This window comes from Nelusetta ayraudi, unplaced genomic scaffold (assembly GCF_046127955.1).
Source record: "Nelusetta ayraudi isolate G7.1 ecotype Tasmania unplaced genomic scaffold, CSIRO-AGI_Nayr_v1 ptg000063l, whole genome shotgun sequence".
Classification (NCBI taxonomy): domain Eukaryota; kingdom Metazoa; phylum Chordata; class Actinopteri; order Tetraodontiformes; family Monacanthidae; genus Nelusetta; species Nelusetta ayraudi.
The window spans coordinates 5,950,340-5,965,769 of NW_027466113.1; the positions used below are offsets into that span (position 1 = coordinate 5,950,340).

Here is a 15,430-nt window from a genome sequence, read left to right on the forward strand (position 1 = left end):
TGAGCATTTGTGAGTAGGAGGGGCTACGGCGAACTTCTGTCAAGCCATTGGTTGGCCTACATCTGAGTATCGGCCTCTGATTGGCGGCGTCTTTCATCACTCAAGGTTTACTACGGATTCCATACCAATGCCTCCCGCCGTGGGTGGGCTTTCGGAAAGAAAGATAAAAAATATATTATTCTAGGCATTACTTGAACGATAGTTAATGTTTAAGAACTCTTCATTTTGTGTTTAAGTGTAGTTTGTTGAACATTTTTGTGTTTTTACGCCAACAACGAGTATTTCCCCCTTGGTAACGAAAGCAAGCGATCGCATAGCCGAGCGTATTTGCATATGACTGGCATTCCAGTGCACACTCCGACCAATTAGCGTCCGCGGCGGGCAGATGATAGGTGGCCGGCCCGACCAATAGCATGACACCATTTGCTACGGGAGGCGGGACAAGCCTGGGCGAGGTTGACAGGATGAGAAGGGGAGGGGATCGAGTACAGTGGGGGCAAGCAGCCTAGTTTACAACAAGAGGAAGAGGGAGGGGAAGAGAAAGAAAGGGCCACGGCTTACGAGAGGGTCAAAAAAATATCAAGAGATAACTCGGGGCCGGGATCCGTGGAGGTGCGCCGCCAGGGAGTCTAGAACTCGCCGCTGCCGTTGACGTCAACCACCGTACGAAGCGGACGGTGTGCGCGCCGATGTCGTCCGCGCGGAGTGGTTAGCTAACCTGCTGCTGCTGCAAAAAAAAGAGAGAGAGACGGAGCTCTCCTACGGCGGTACCCCCAGCGCACCGTATCGCTTCTTCCGAAGCCCCCCGCCGCCGCCGCCGTCGTCGTCGTTGTATTCGGCTACGTAAATCTGCCTTCCTCAGTCACCGACTTTAGCTGCTGCTGCTACCGAGGGGGGAGGAAAGGAAATACAACAAGCGACATCCATCCTTCCTTTCTGCTCGCTGGCCGGAGTCAGGAGTCCTCGCCGCGGTCGCGTCTATCGCTCTGTCGTAAGACACAGCAACCGCTAGCTCAACGCTGGCTTTCCTACGTGAAGTGGGACGTTCGAGGCTGTGAGAGACGTTAGAGATTCGCCTGTGCTCGCTAGCTGCGTGTGTGTGTGTGTGTGTGTGTGTGTGTGTGTGTGTGTGTTTTTAAAGAGTCATAATCGGCGGACGGCGGACTCGTGTGCCCCTGGTTGATGGATGAATGCGCCAGATCAACAGTCAGCGCCGTCTGCTTGTCGCGTAGTAAACACTGGTGAACTCATGTTGCACACGTTCCCTTCTCCCCGTTAACAAACCATTTGGGATCTTGGCAGGTGCTGTCATTTTCAAGACAGGTGCGTAAAGCACAATCCCGAGGGCAGGTAACGGCGGGGTGGTAAACAGTTAGCATGTGGAGTGAAGCACTTTCCCTGTCCTGGTTATTTTGGCACTAAAGTGTGCGTATGAGAATACCGCCCGTGTGGCCGAGACATGAGAACAATTGCGTTTCTTTTGCCTCTGTTTGTGCAGCGGGTGCACGACCAGGGGCGTTCCCAAGAGGTCGGTCCTGTTCGGAGTTGTGCACTTGCCCCGGTTGTGGCCAGAGATTGGGAGAACGGCGTGCATTGAACGCATCGGCTGGTGTGTGTGACTGTCGGGTGTAAAGCAATTGGACATTTTGTCACGTCGTTTTTTGTTTTTTGTTTTTTGTTTTTTTTTTGCAGACATTTACAGTAGCCCTCTATTTTCTTTTATTCCTATTATTATTGCCTCCAATCTGCTTGTTGCAGTGCTGTTGAGCCTGATCGATACGGTGCCCACCCACAGCAGCAGGCCCGTTCACCCTTCTATTACGGGGGTCTTCGTGTGCTTCTGGATCCCGCGTCGAGCTCCTCTGCCCGCTGTTGTGATGTAGCCGAGGGCTTTATCTGCCATGGCCCGGAAAGACTGCGCACATTTAGCGCTGGCGTTCTAAATCAAGGCCGCGGATGGAGCGGAGGCCGTGTTAACCCCTTCACGACCGGGCTGCAGGAGTCATGTAAACAAACGGGGAGGGAGGAAAGGGCATCGGGGGTAATTAGACCAAAGGAAGGTGGATCGTTGCCGTCGATCGTAACTATCAGTTCTGACGGAGCGTCTTTGCAATTGTGGACGTGAACAGTTCAAATCCAATTTTTGCATTTTGGGCAATTCGCTTGTGGTACATTTTGTCCACCGACGGGTTTTTTTTTGTTGTTGTTGCTCCGTGTGCGTTACTAGATTGCGGCATTATGCGATATGAAGTGTTGAACACTGCCGAGCAGATTTATTATTTTTCTTCTTTTCATCGGAACTGGCCGCAGGGTCCTTGTTTTGCGAGCGATACATCTTGAAGATCTCACGATGCAGGTCAACGTCATCCTAATTATGGTGAACGATGCCTGCAGCCTGTGGAGATGAAACCAACACAGACCACTCATCTCTGAAGTTCCTGCAACATCCACCGTCTGCACGAGCTTTTGGATTCATTTTCTATTTCTACTTTTTTTTTTTTTTTTTTTTAATCTTTTGTAGAAGAGACTTTTTTTCTTTTTAAAGAGGCATATAATTGTTGGAAGGATCAACAAGGATTTTTTTTTTTTCAACCATGTTTTCATCAGAGAATCCCCAGTATCTCCGCCAAGGATTGAGCATGTTTGGTCAGTGCTTTTTTAGATCGCTGTTCTTATTGTCAAACGTGTGATGTATAGCCAAGATGAAAAGCTCATATGTCGTAGATTTTGTTCTTGCTTTTCAAGAAGACATCTTCTTTGTAAATGATGCAGCACTGATACATTTGTGGCTTGTTGATGTTGTTTTGTTTTTTTCGCCTGCTGTGCCTTTGTAATTTATGACTGCTCGGATGATACCAGTCTCTGTTCTCCATCAAGCCTGTTATTGAGAACAGAGAGTCCTCTTCGGCATCTGCTGTTGTTGGGTGATTTAACCTGCTATGTGGCTGATGGTTTGTTTTTTTTTTGGTGGTACTAAGATTTTACATCTCGCCAGGCACCGACATTGTATTGTGTCCGGCTGTGAGATGCAGATGGGATCTGGGCTGTTTGTTCCTGCACCTCATGAATGAAAATGACACATGCTCATGTTGCATGTTTATTTTGATCCTCGATCGAAATCAGAGTTGGACTGTGCATCTAGAAGAGTGTTACACTGGGGTTCACGATTCCCCAGTGAAGGAAATTGAATCTTTTGTCAACTAAATATGAAAGCTTTGGTTTGAAAAAAAAAGGGGAAAAAAATGTGTTTCAGTGGACAAGAGCGTAATGCAGTTCAGGATGTGAAATAGTTGCTGATAGTGATAAATCATCTTCCTTGCCTGCAGTGTGGACCAATGTGGAGCCACGGTCAGTCCCAGTCTTCCCCTGGCATTCACTGGTCCCGTTCTTGGCACCTGCCCAGTCCGATGCCTCCTCTCAGCCAGGAGAGGGCCCTCACCTTGTCAACCACCCCCAAGCTGCCAGTCTGAAGTCAGGTACTGAATACCCGTATGCCTGAACAAATAAGATGAAGAAAAAACAAGGAGCCGGTGTCATCTGGTGTGAATATTTGTTTTTACCATGTGCTTCTTTGTTATGTTTCAGAGTGTCAGGGGGTGGCAGCGCTGTCACAGGAGCCCACCGAGGCGCCTCCTGCAGCTGAGAAAGGTCCGCCGCTGTCCCAGCCTCTAGCCTCCACTGATGAGCCACTTCCAGAGAAGCTGAAAGGAGAAGCGGAGAGGGAGCGGCCTGACAGCGAGACTGAAAGCGATGTGGACGACCCGTGAGTCCCCCAACCCCCTCATCTGCTTTTAAAGCCACGATGCTGCGAGTAAACGTGTGGAGTTTTTGCAGTTGCCTGTCATGTTTTTGCAAACAAAAAACACTGTGAAAAATCTGTGTGCTACTGTGCACCCACCCCTACAGTAAGAAAGTGTGATGCTTTGTGTGTCTTTGTGCTAATTTGGGCAGAAAGAGCTCAACAACAAGAACAAAGCAGGTGGGAACAAAAGCAAATCATTGCTGGGCTCCATCACGATATGTAAAGCACTGGCTCACTTGTCAGCAGTTAAACTGTATGAGCTATGAGACTAAACCCATAGATTGGAAGCTTGTAGGACATTTGTATGCCACTATAACGGAAACATAACCATTTTTTTTGCTTTACTACTATGAGATTGAAAATACAACGTGGCACTGAAAATATACCTTCTTAACTTTATTGCCTGTAAGGGAGCAATCTTGCAAATGTTACAGACGGTGCCACTGTTCTCTCTGCTTGCAGCTTCCTTCCTGGAGTCGTACCAGAGCCGCCCCTCTCCACATCACCAGTGAAGAGACGCACTCAGTCTCTCAGTGCACTGCCCAAAGATGGAGACAAGAATAGTCCTGGAAAGGTAGCCTTCACGCATGGAGACCTCAAATACCCTTGATTGCTTATACTGTACTAACGTGCTGTCATGTCTCTTGCGCTTTCAGAAAGAGAAGGACCACATCCGGCGACCAATGAATGCCTTCATGATTTTCAGTAAGCGCCATCGAGCTTTGGTGCACCAGCGGCACCCAAACCAAGACAACAGGACGGTCAGCAAGATTCTCGGGGAGTGGTGGTACGCTCTGGGGCCCAAGGAGAAGCAAAAGTACCACGACTTGGCTTTTCAGGTACATGAGTGCCTTCACGGAAGATGAACGTTCGAGATAAACGGCGCCTTCCCTGAGTCTGTGTTGGCTTGAAATACATTTTTTTTCATCCCTTCTTTTCTTGATAGGTGAAAGAGGCCCACTTTAAGGCCCACCCAGACTGGAAGTGGTGCAACAAAGACAGAAAGAAGTCAAGTTCTGAAGGACGCGGGGTGCCGGGGGGCAAAGATATCAGAGAGAGGAGCATGTCCGAGTCCACAGGTTTGTTTGGCTTTTGTTTTTTGTTTTTTCATCACAAAATACCTCCTTTCGGTTTCTGCCTTTAACAGGCCTCTTCTTTTTTGTTATGCCTTTTGACAGAACCGCACTCAGTCGAGCTGAAGGGAGTCGGTCCAGGTCTGGTGGGCATGTCTGAGAGGACTGCAGGAGAAAGTAACGCCGCCCAGCTAACCCGCCCCCGAGCCTTTTCTCAAAGTGCCATGCACAGCCTGGAGCGTGGCGACAGAGGGAACCCTCAGGCCCTGTCAGAGTTGGCACAGGTACCACAGTCACACCTCGCACACCAGAGATGCCGTTCAGCTGCTGATTTTGCACAAATGTGATTTGAATGTGACCCAATTAATTGATTGATTAATTATTTTTCTCTCTCTCTCTCTCTCTCTCTCTCGCTGTCTGTCTTAGATGTGTGGAGAAAGCGGCAGCCAGTTCTCCAGTCGAGCCCCAGCCCTGTCACGGTCTCAGCGGGGCGTCAGCGAGGACATGACCAGTGACGAGGAGCGCATGGTCATCTGTGAGGAGGAGGGAGATGATGATGTCATCGGTGAGAAATCAGACCAGCCTTACTCATGAAACCAAATGTTAGAGTAGGTTTCAAGTGGACAGCACTTCTTCTTTCATCGAACCAAATTGCAAATTTCTAGGAAATGTGTACTTGTAGCGCAGAGAGGTCTTGTCTGAACGTGAGCGTACATTTTTAGGCATTAAGCGCCACTTTAAAAGCATGGGCATGATTAAATACATAAAATACAAAGAGTCATCTGGATCATCTAACTTGACTGATTTATAAATTGTGCAGAATAGAATTGAACGTAATCTTTTTATTTTCTTTGCAACAGGCACAATAAAATTTAATGGCAGTCCTTCTTGGTAGTGCTGCTAGCAATGAATAGTAAAATAGAAGCCATAAAAACGCATAGAAACGGTATAATAATAAATAAAAAAATGCTTAAAAGTGCATGAACAGTTGAAGAGGGAGGTGCTTTGTGAAACTTTATTATACCAGTGCCTTTCCTCTTCCTCAGAGGACCCGTATCCCAGCAACTCCATAGACCTTAAGTGTAAGGAACGGGTGACCGACAGCGACAGTGACAACGGCTCTGGTGATGAAAGCGACCGAAAGGTGACCAGCTCGAACCACAAACCAACTCCACAGGAGAAAAGTAATAATAAACTAAAGCATTTTCACATTCCTGTCTGTCTTCCTGTTTCCCCAGAGGGTCTTTGCTCCGGTGATTTGCTCCTCCGCGTTGTCCTCTTCCACGCACCAGCACGTCCCCCACGGCCGCAGCGTCTCGCTGTCCTCCTACCACAGCAGGACTCGTTACGACGAGGGCCGACCCGGCGGTGGCGGCAGCGGCGGCCACTTCTCCGACTCCAGGAGGAAGGAGAGGGGGGAGGGGGAGGGCGGCGGGACGGACGGGGGAGGAGCCCAGGCCGTCTCGCTGTCCCTGCCCGCCAGCCAGTCGCTGCTCTCCGGCCCCCCGCACTCAGGGATGGCACCCTCGGTGCTGGGCTTGAACCCAGTGCGGGTGGCGTCCACCGTGGTCACCAACGTCATGCGGCCGGTCATCAGCACGCCGCTGCCCATCGCCTCCAAACCCCGGGAGGGCGGCATGTCGTCCAGCCCGCACCCCCCCGACAGGAAGTCGCTGACTCCCCAGCAGCAGCAGCCGCAGCCGCAGCTCCTGATTGGCCCGGGAGGCGGAGCCGCAGGGGGCGGGGGCTACTTCGCCTCGGCCTCGCCCAACCCTGTGGTCGCCGGCCCCGGAGGCGTAGTGACCAACCTGGTGCTGGGTGGGGCACTGTCGGCTCAGCCGGCCGTGCAGCTCATCAGCCCCTCCCCCCAGCCGCACGCCCCCCAGCACCAGACACTCCCTGCCGCCGCCGCCGTCTCGGCGCCACACGGCCACACCAACGGCCCCCTGCCCGTCCCCCTGCTCCAGCCCCAGTTCCTCCCCACCTCCTCGCTGGTGCCCCCCGGGGGCAAGGCCATCACGCAGGTGCAGTACATCCTGCCCACCCTCCCGGCCAGCGCCCACTCCCAGAGCCCCCCCCAGCAGCTGAGCCAGACGGCCGGTATTTTCAACCTGCCCACGGCGCCGCCCATGCAGCACGTCTCCCTGGCCAACGGGAAGCAGCAGGTCAGCGGCTCGCTGGCGGGATTCACCTCCAGCCAGGCGGTGGGAGTCGTCAGTCCCGGAGCCCGAGGTGAGACACAAGTGCACCGGTCGTGACCGAACGCAGGCAGTCAATTCAGCTTTGTTTGTTTGTTTTTTTTGTTTGTATTTTACTTGTAATGAAAAACCCTTTTTTTGCGTTTTTGTCTTTGCTTCAGTTCAAACACAGTCTCCAGTCCTCCAGGGCAAAATGCTTGTTCCTATGGCAACAGTGCGAACTGCGCCAGCTCCTGCCCCGCAGTTTCCAATCGTAGCTCCACCGCTTCCTGTCCAGAACGGGGCTCAGACCGGAAGCAAGGTCAGACAGCATTTTAGACACATCACATACACGATGCAGAACATTTTCCCCACTTCGTTTTTCCTCAGTCTCTGTTGGTTTCATGGCTCCTGCTGTCCTCTGCTGATACAGATTATCCAGATTGCCCCCATGCCGGTGGTCCAGCCCCAGCTGCCTCAAGGTGGAGCCGTCCATCCTGCCAGCGCCTTTCCTGTGACCATGGGCACCGCAGCCGTCGTGGCTCCAGGATCAGCCCCCTCTCAGGCTGTGCTGCTGCCACCTGCACATACCAGGTACAAAGTCAACTGGTATTCCGTCTTTGCACTCTTCATTTTTGCCACTTTTTTTTACAGGCACAGCACAATGAATCGGCATCCTTATTTGCTGCGTTTCCATTACCACTAGAATTGCGCAAAACCCAAATCTCGCAATAAAAAACTGTTAATGAAAACACCTAAATTTTGAAAAACCAAAATCAAATATCGCTAAAAGGTTTTTACGCTCTCGTGAGGTGATTTTTCAGATGTACCAATATAGAGGTATATCGCAAAAGTGTCATTGAAACATTTTTTTTCCCGCATTTACGCGTCACTGGAAGTGACGTACGTGGTCATGTGACCAGTTCACTTCAAGTGAAAATAGCACATTAGTTTGAAGAGAGGAGGAGACAGAATATTTTTACAAGTAATCAAAGAGGAAAATATAACAACCATTCTTGACAGAAAACAAATGTAAATAAAACAAAACGCAATTCTCGTAAATCTCGCGGGACGAGATATTACCAAAATTACAGCTTATGCGCTTCACACCATTCAATGGAAACACATCGTTCTTTGTCGAAATTTTCGAAATATCGCTTTTTTTTGTGAAAATCTGTAAAGGAAACGCAGCTACTGTTACACAACAATACGTGTGTGGTCTTCATTTTCAGTCAGTAACTGCAACCTCTCGCTTTCCCTCAACTTGAAACCTGTTTTTTTTTTTTCACACACTGATCCACTTACACATTTAACCGCTGAGGGATCCAGATCTGTTCACGGCGCTCAAAATCAGTTACAGCCAGAAACAATAGATTTATCTCTCTAGAAATGTAACTGAAATGGCGCTCTACCCACCAGGCCTGCACATCACATGACCATAAAAGGTCTATAAACAAATAATGTGCCAGTAAAGCTCGAGTCGGGCTCTTAAAACCAGGCGCCCATTATTGAACATATGCCGGCCTCACTCGTCCCCAAGTGGTCACCAGTTGATCTCAGCGGCAGTGGTGGAACAGTACGCAAAGTGTTTGTGCTCCGTTGTCGGTTGGAGATGCGGTCGGAACCATTATGTTTGCTGGCCTTTCTTTTTTTTTCTTTTTTTTTAAAGCTGAAAATTCCTGTTGTTGCATGCCGTCTCTGTAATTTCAGTTGTGCACAGAGGCGTGTCAGCACAGGGTTATGACTGGATAAGGAATATGCAAATAAAGGTGATCAGTTTGCCAGTTTGATTTTTATGGAGACTCACTGATGGACGAATCAAATGTTGAATTAATTGCCCCACTTTTACAAAAGAATTTTAAAAAATGGCTTTTTAATCTACCGGCCTCGAAACTAAGCTGCCAGGAAGTAGAAGAACGCAATGAAACTTCAGCTCAAACTGGGAGTGACTATTTTCGGCCATTATTCAAAGTTTCCTTACATTGTGGTGACTAAAGGGAACAAAAGGTTGCTATTTTTCTGCTAGTTCAGAGCTTTTCTTTTCACTTCCTCTCCCAGCCGCAAAACAATGTTCCCCCTGTTAGAAGTGTGGTCATTAAGGTAATGCTTGATTGCACTGTAAATCAAGATGCTGCATTGTGTCTGCATGTCTGTAACACAGAGCTGCCCCGACGATAACGAGACACAAAAACTCCGACGGGTGCAGCAGCAGCAGCAGCAGCAGCAGCTCTATTCTGGATGTGTTAGTCATGCTGCTGGTGGCCCCTGTTGCCTCTGCCTTCCTCCCCCACACTACCTCTCTAGTCATCCACGGCTGCTCACTGTGATGTACACTCACCCACTGACCCTCGCTGCAGAACTTCTTTTTTTGTCTTCCTCTTTTCTTTTATCTCGTCTCTCTGTGACTCTGCTCGTTCGTTAATCCAAACTCATTCTATCTGCTTTCTTCTCTCCGTCCCTCACACCTCCTCTTAACTCATTTTTTTCCCGGGGTGACTGTAGCTCAGGAGGTAGAGAGGGTTGTCCAGTGACCGGAAGGTTGGCGGTTCAAGTCCCGCTCCATCCCGGTCTGTCTGGACTAATGTTTGGTGGTGGTGGTCGGAGGGGTCGTTTGGCACAGATTGGCTGCCAGGCTTCTGTCAATCTGCCCCAGGGCAGCTGTGGCTACACATGTAGCTCACCACCATCAGTGTGGATGTGATGTGAATGAATAATAAGTTCAATGTAAAGCGCTTTGAGTGCCTAGAACAAATCCAATCCAATCCATTATTGTAATTATTCCTCTCTGCTAATCATCTGTCCCTTTTCTCTCCCCCCCCCCCCCCCCCTTGGCATCCAGGATCACCTATGTCCAGTCCACCCCTGGGGTCCCCTCCACTCTGGTGTCCACAACCACGGTCCCCTCCACCGCCCAGCAGGCCCTATCGGTGGCCGGCCCCGCCTACGTCCCGTCGGCGCTCGCCACGCTGGGCTTCACGGCCATCGCGCCGCCTGGCCAGGCGCTGGTTCAGCCGCTGATCACAGGTCAGAAACCTGCAGCGAGCTTCTCTGATATAAAAGTTGGCTGCGTGAGAGATATTTCCAGCTGTGAATGTGTTCTCCTTTTTGTTTGCTTTGTTCGCCCAGGTCAGCCTCCGCTCCTGGCCCCGGCCCAGTCCCCCTCGCCCTCGGTCCCGGCCCCTCCCGCCGGGGGCCAGATCGTCACCGCCATCTACCCGCCCTCCCCGAGCGTCACCGTGGCGGCGGGGGTGGTCTCCATGACGGCCGTGCCCCCCAGCGTGGTCTACTCTCTGTCCAGCCCCTCCAGCGCCTCCCCCCACATCCTGTCCAAACACACGGCCGCCACCACTGCAGCAACAGCAGCAGCAACAGCGGTGGTGCACCCGCAGCAGCTCCACCTGGACAGACAGCCGGACAGACTCCTGCCCCCGGACAGGTCCGGCGAGCGGCAGGCCGACGGAGCCATGCACCATGACTGGCAGCCACAGAACTTGAGCGGCGGTAACTCAGTGGCGCCTCCAGGTGGCCCAGCTGGCTCCCTGCAACCCATCAGCCCTCCGCTGCAGATCCAAACACCAGGTGCCTGTTTCTTCCTTGTTTGTGAGTCACAAAGCCGAAGCAAAATTGCTTTGAAATGAGCTCGCGACTTTTATTTTCCTATGCGTTCGCAGGCGGCACGGCCAAACTTGCCCAGGTGCCGCTCAGGACTCCGCAGAAGGTGAAGGCGACAGTGGCCAACATCCCGGTGGGCAGCTACGAAGGAGGAGGCCGAGGGAAGGACCGAGAGAGGGAGCGGGAGAGAGAGAGGGAGCGGGAGAGAGAGAGGGAGAGGGAGCGAGAGCGGGACAAGGAGAGGGAGAAGGAGCGGGAACGGGAACGGGAATCCACGGGCCCGCCGCATTTCTCCTTCGAGCCCGAGTCGCCGGCCACGCACTCGGTGGAGGAGCCGCCATCCTCGGAGCGCCCCCCCGAGGGCGCCAGCACGGCGGAGCCCTGCGAGGGGCGCAACAGCACCGCAACCAAAGAGGTGAGGCAGTCGCGTCGCACTGCACAGCTGCTCTGCCTTCATGTCATCAGAAGAAGAAGAAGGAAGAATGTTGTTAGTAGCTGCGTTCACATCACCCCTAGAATTCTCTCTAGCGGGACGAGAATTACGGCTGATGCGCTTCACACCATTCAATGGAAACCCCTGCAAATCACAATTGTACTTTGTCGAAATTTTAGAAATATTGCTTTTATTTTGTGAAAAACTTTAATGGAAACGCAGCTACTTACTAATTTGCATCACTGCACTCAGTTGAACTCTCCTCATTGATATTCAGTGATGTCTAAATAATTTGTAAATCATCCAACTGTCCATATAGATGGAGTATACATTTTTTTCCTTTCTTTGTGTGTAAATATTTTATTTCTTTATTTCTTTTTAATAATTTTATTCTCTTCTGATGTAATTATGCAAATGTCTCTTATGGGGGATAAATAGAGGCATTCAATTCTATTCTGTCCTATTCCACTGAAGGCCGGCTGGAAGGAGTCCCTCCCCTCCTCCCCCCTCCCTCCCTCATTGGCCACGGAGCCCAGCCTGCCGCCGCCGCAGACCGAGAAAGACGGTCCTGCCCCCAAGAAGGTCAAAGCCCGGCCGCCGCCGCTGAAGAGGACTTTTGACTCTGTCGACAAGTGAGTCGAGGCATTTGCATCGCCTTTGAGGGGGGAGAAAAAGAAAACGTCCGGTGTGTTTATGCTGTATCTTTTTTTTTTTTGCGTGTGCGTTTGCGACCGCTGGTCTGGCAGGGTGTTGTCCGAGGTGTATTTCGAGGAGCGCTTCGCCGAGCTGCCTGAGTTTCGTCCGGAGGAGGTTTTGCCTTCGCCCACCCTGCAGAGCCTGGCCACGTCCCCCCGCGCCATCCTGGGCAGCTATCGACGCAAGAGGAAGAACTCCACAGGTTCTGGCTTCGCTCTTATATAAGCGGCCGCGTCAATGTTTGGACCACGGCGCTTGTCTGACTCACAACAGTGCAGTGTTTTTTTTGGTCAACAGCAGCACAGGTGCTGTTTAAACAGTTGAATGGTCTCAGGCTCAGCTTTAGCGTTCAGCCACAATTCTGGGGTTTAAATGTGTTATGATGATGTAATTCAATATCTTGACATCTTTACGAAAGCTGCACTTGTATCGGTGATCTGATCTGTTTTTTCTCCGGGAGGGTGTAAGGATTGTTTATTGCGTATACCCTTCAGATTTGGACTCGGCCACCGACGATCAAGTTTCTCCCAAAAGAAAGAGCCGGCGTCGCTCAAGCTGCAGCTCGGAGCCCAACACGCCCAAAAGTGCCGCCAAGTGTGAAGGAGACATCTTTACCTTCGACCGCACAGGTAACACGCAGCGAGTGGCTCCAGCTTAAAGGTCCAGTGTGTCAAATGTCCTAAAAAAGGTAGCCTGCCTGACAGCACGTTTCTTATTTAGACGACTGTCAGGTGGTTTCCTTAAAAAAAATGATGGCGCAAGAGGGCAGCTAACCAGCAGTAAGACCCTTCGTGCTCTGTGTATATTCTTATATTTATGAGAACTATTCTAAGGGTAGGAAAACCAAATTGTACTGTTGTAGTGCTAGTATACACTTATATGAATGTATGTATGGGCTGTATGTCAAGCTTTTACCAATATAAAAATCATAAATTTTCAAATTCAAAATTACTTTTACGCACTGGACCTTTAAAAGCCCAAGGTATCAGATCAGATGTTTAGTGATGTTTTCCTGAGTTTATCCAATAAAAGTTACATTATTTTAAATTATTTCAGGTATTTTCAGGCTGACTTTATTTTTGTAGTTTTTTTTTTTTTTAACCTACTTGTTACCACTCACTGTACATACCGCCATCGACCATTCATTTTAGCGTAGCTTTTTAACCCCTGCTACATGTTGCATTTTTGCCACCTGGAGTGATTAAATGCAACAATGGATTGAATCTAATTCAAACAAACAAAGACTTAAATGGCTTCTGAGCTGCTGATTCACTGTAAAAAGTCAGTATTGAGGCAGAGGGCAAGAAAAGATCTAGAATAAGAGGAAGTACAAAGTGGGAGGTGTTTTTCCAAAGAGCCTGCGTCTCGCTGTGTTCCAGCACCCGACGGTGAAGACATCTTGTCAGAGCTGGAGTTTGACAAGGTGCCGTACTCCTCGCTGAGACGCACGCTGGACCAGAGGAGGGCGCTGGTCATGCAGCTGTTCCAGGAGCAGGGCTTCTTTCCGTCAGGTAACACACACACACACACACACACACACACACACACACTTAAATCAGTAAAGACACTTTGAATTTTATTTCAACATAATATTTTTACTACTACTTATATGACATTCTGTTAATGTTATGCATTACATCAGCATATATTTTGCTGCCAGTTCTTCACTGTGTTTTGCCCCTCTGTGTGCGTGCAGCTCAGGCCACTGCAGCCTTCCAGGCCAGGTACTCGGACATCTTCCCCACCAAGCTGTGTCTGCAGCTCAAGATTCGCGAGGTGCGGCAGAAGATCATGCAGACCGCCACCCCCTCCGACGCCATTGGGTGCCCGACCGATTCCTCCGGCGTGCCCCTCCCCGGCCCGTCGGGCTCCCAGCTGGGCGAGGGGGGGTCGGGGAGGGGGGAACTGCAGGACGATGAGGATGAGGGGGGGGCCGAGGGCAGCCCAGAGGACCCCCGGGACTCGCAGGACTCCTCCAGATGAGGACCGCCGCCCTGCCGGTTGACCAATCAGTGACCGCTGACGTCACAACTTTTTACCCCCTTGTGTATTTTACACCATCATTATTATTGTTATGATTATATTGTTGTTTATTTTTTAAATCCACTCTCCTCCCGTCAGATGTATTTGATTTGGATCTCGGGCAGCCAAACCGCTGAGAGATGTTGGTATGTCAGGATTTCCTTTTTTCTTTTTAAGTGTGACTCTCGGACCAAAATAATCAGACACACACAAAACAGCAGTGGCACAAGACTCCCACGTAAACATCATGGTAATGCACACGAACAAAACTTTCCTCAACGCGAACTCTCTATTCCCGCTCCGGACTCGGACTCTGAATGAACCACACTGAAGAAAAGTCCCGTGAACCGGAGGACTGTTCTGGTCCCTCAAAGAGGAAACGCTTTGGGACACAGCCAGTCATCAGTTTTAAATAAAAAAAAAACTAGGACGCAATGTTTGATATCTTGTTTCTACTGTGCTTAGAAGAGCTAGAAAAAGAAGCAGGATTCATCTGCTGGAGGAACAAGCCGTAATCAGACTGTTGTGAGCTTGTGTCTTGTTTCCGCTGACAGACACCCGGGGAGGGGAGGTGGGGGGGTGGGGGGGGGGCTGGGCCCTCAACAGCCGGAGCTGATTTTATTTGACCAGAAAAAAAACAACAAAGAAAAATCATTGCTATGGACCTGGAAAGATCCTTTTCCTCCATTTTATCGCTCGCATCGAGGACCTTCAGGAGGTCCAGCGCCAGGAAGAGACTGAAGAAGTGACTGAAATCCAAGTGAACTTCAGGCGGTGCCATCATTCCTGCAATCAATCACCTGTCAGGCCAAGTCCTCCCTTCTCGCAACTGAAACTTAGCACATGCCGGAAGGAAGGAGCCAAGCATTCCCGTGCCTCTCGCTCGTTAGCCATGAAGGAAGGAGGTGGTGTCGGAGTCAACAGGCACATCCTGGCTCCGCGTCGTAGAGGTCAGGCCACCACGGCCTTCAATCCTCTATCGCCAAGCAGTTTTATGAACTTTTTTTTTTTTTTAAAAGAACATTTGTATTTAACATGTTTTATCCATTTGTTGTATTATTCCTATGGATGTTATTATAATTATTATTCCTCTTTTTATATCACTGCAGTGAATCCTTTGTCCACTTTGTTCCTTTTTCGATTCTACCACCTGTTTTTTGAGTTGTTGTACTCGTTTACTTCTGTTTTCAAAGTGCGGTGGCAGTTGAGAGATGCTGGTGCACGTTTGTCGTCTTCCCTTGACTGGCTCGTCACTTTGAGGACCTGCGGTGAAGTTTTTCTTTCCTTCACTTTTTTGAAATTTTTTTTTTCATTTCAAAGACTAACACAAGGACCTTTCCGTCGTTTTAACAGTAACAAGCGGTTTGATTTTGGTTACAACTCCTTTGACCCCCACCGAGTTTCATTTGTTACCCCGCACACACTTGTACATCCTCATCCTGCACCTCTTTCTCAACTCCCTCCTTCCTCCTTTTGTCACTTTATTGCTCTCTCCAGACCTTGTTCCACAGGCAGGGAGAAAAACCAGGGGAAGTTTGGGAGGAAGGTAAAGAGTCAAAGAGAGCTGGTAGGATCTAATACTGGTGGTGTCTTTGTGCAAGACTTGGTTGTGTTG

The 15,430-nt window shown here is 50.0% G+C and overlaps 1 protein-coding gene across 3 annotated transcripts in view; it reads left to right on the top strand.

The window, feature by feature from the left end:
• cicb (capicua transcriptional repressor b) overlaps window positions 1-14,824 on the top strand; it is a 33,991-nt gene extending 19,167 nt beyond the window's left edge. For 2 of the 3 annotated variants that reach the window (XM_076040962.1, XM_076040963.1), the window contains exons 3-21: window positions 3,327-3,476; window positions 3,586-3,763; window positions 4,265-4,376; window positions 4,459-4,641; window positions 4,749-4,881; window positions 4,981-5,159; window positions 5,302-5,440; window positions 5,922-6,019; window positions 6,114-7,107; window positions 7,235-7,374; window positions 7,486-7,646; window positions 9,892-10,076; window positions 10,179-10,631; window positions 10,724-11,079; window positions 11,572-11,729; window positions 11,844-11,995; window positions 12,288-12,422; window positions 13,173-13,304; window positions 13,490-14,824. In XM_076040962.1, coding sequence (XP_075897077.1) covers window positions 3,327-3,476; window positions 3,586-3,763; window positions 4,265-4,376; window positions 4,459-4,641; window positions 4,749-4,881; window positions 4,981-5,159; window positions 5,302-5,440; window positions 5,922-6,019; window positions 6,114-7,107; window positions 7,235-7,374; window positions 7,486-7,646; window positions 9,892-10,076; window positions 10,179-10,631; window positions 10,724-11,079; window positions 11,572-11,729; window positions 11,844-11,995; window positions 12,288-12,422; window positions 13,173-13,304; window positions 13,490-13,776 — 4,325 coding nt within the window. In that variant the 3' untranslated portion in view covers window positions 13,777-14,824. Of the gene's footprint in view, window positions 1-485; window positions 2,647-3,326; window positions 3,477-3,585; window positions 3,764-4,264; window positions 4,377-4,458; window positions 4,642-4,748; window positions 4,882-4,980; window positions 5,160-5,301; window positions 5,441-5,921; window positions 6,020-6,113; window positions 7,108-7,234; window positions 7,375-7,485; window positions 7,647-9,891; window positions 10,077-10,178; window positions 10,632-10,723; window positions 11,080-11,571; window positions 11,730-11,843; window positions 11,996-12,287; window positions 12,423-13,172; window positions 13,305-13,489 lie in introns of those variants that run through there. The other variant, XM_076040964.1, reaches the window with a different exon arrangement.
• The last annotated feature ends 606 nt before the right edge of the window (window positions 14,825-15,430 follow it).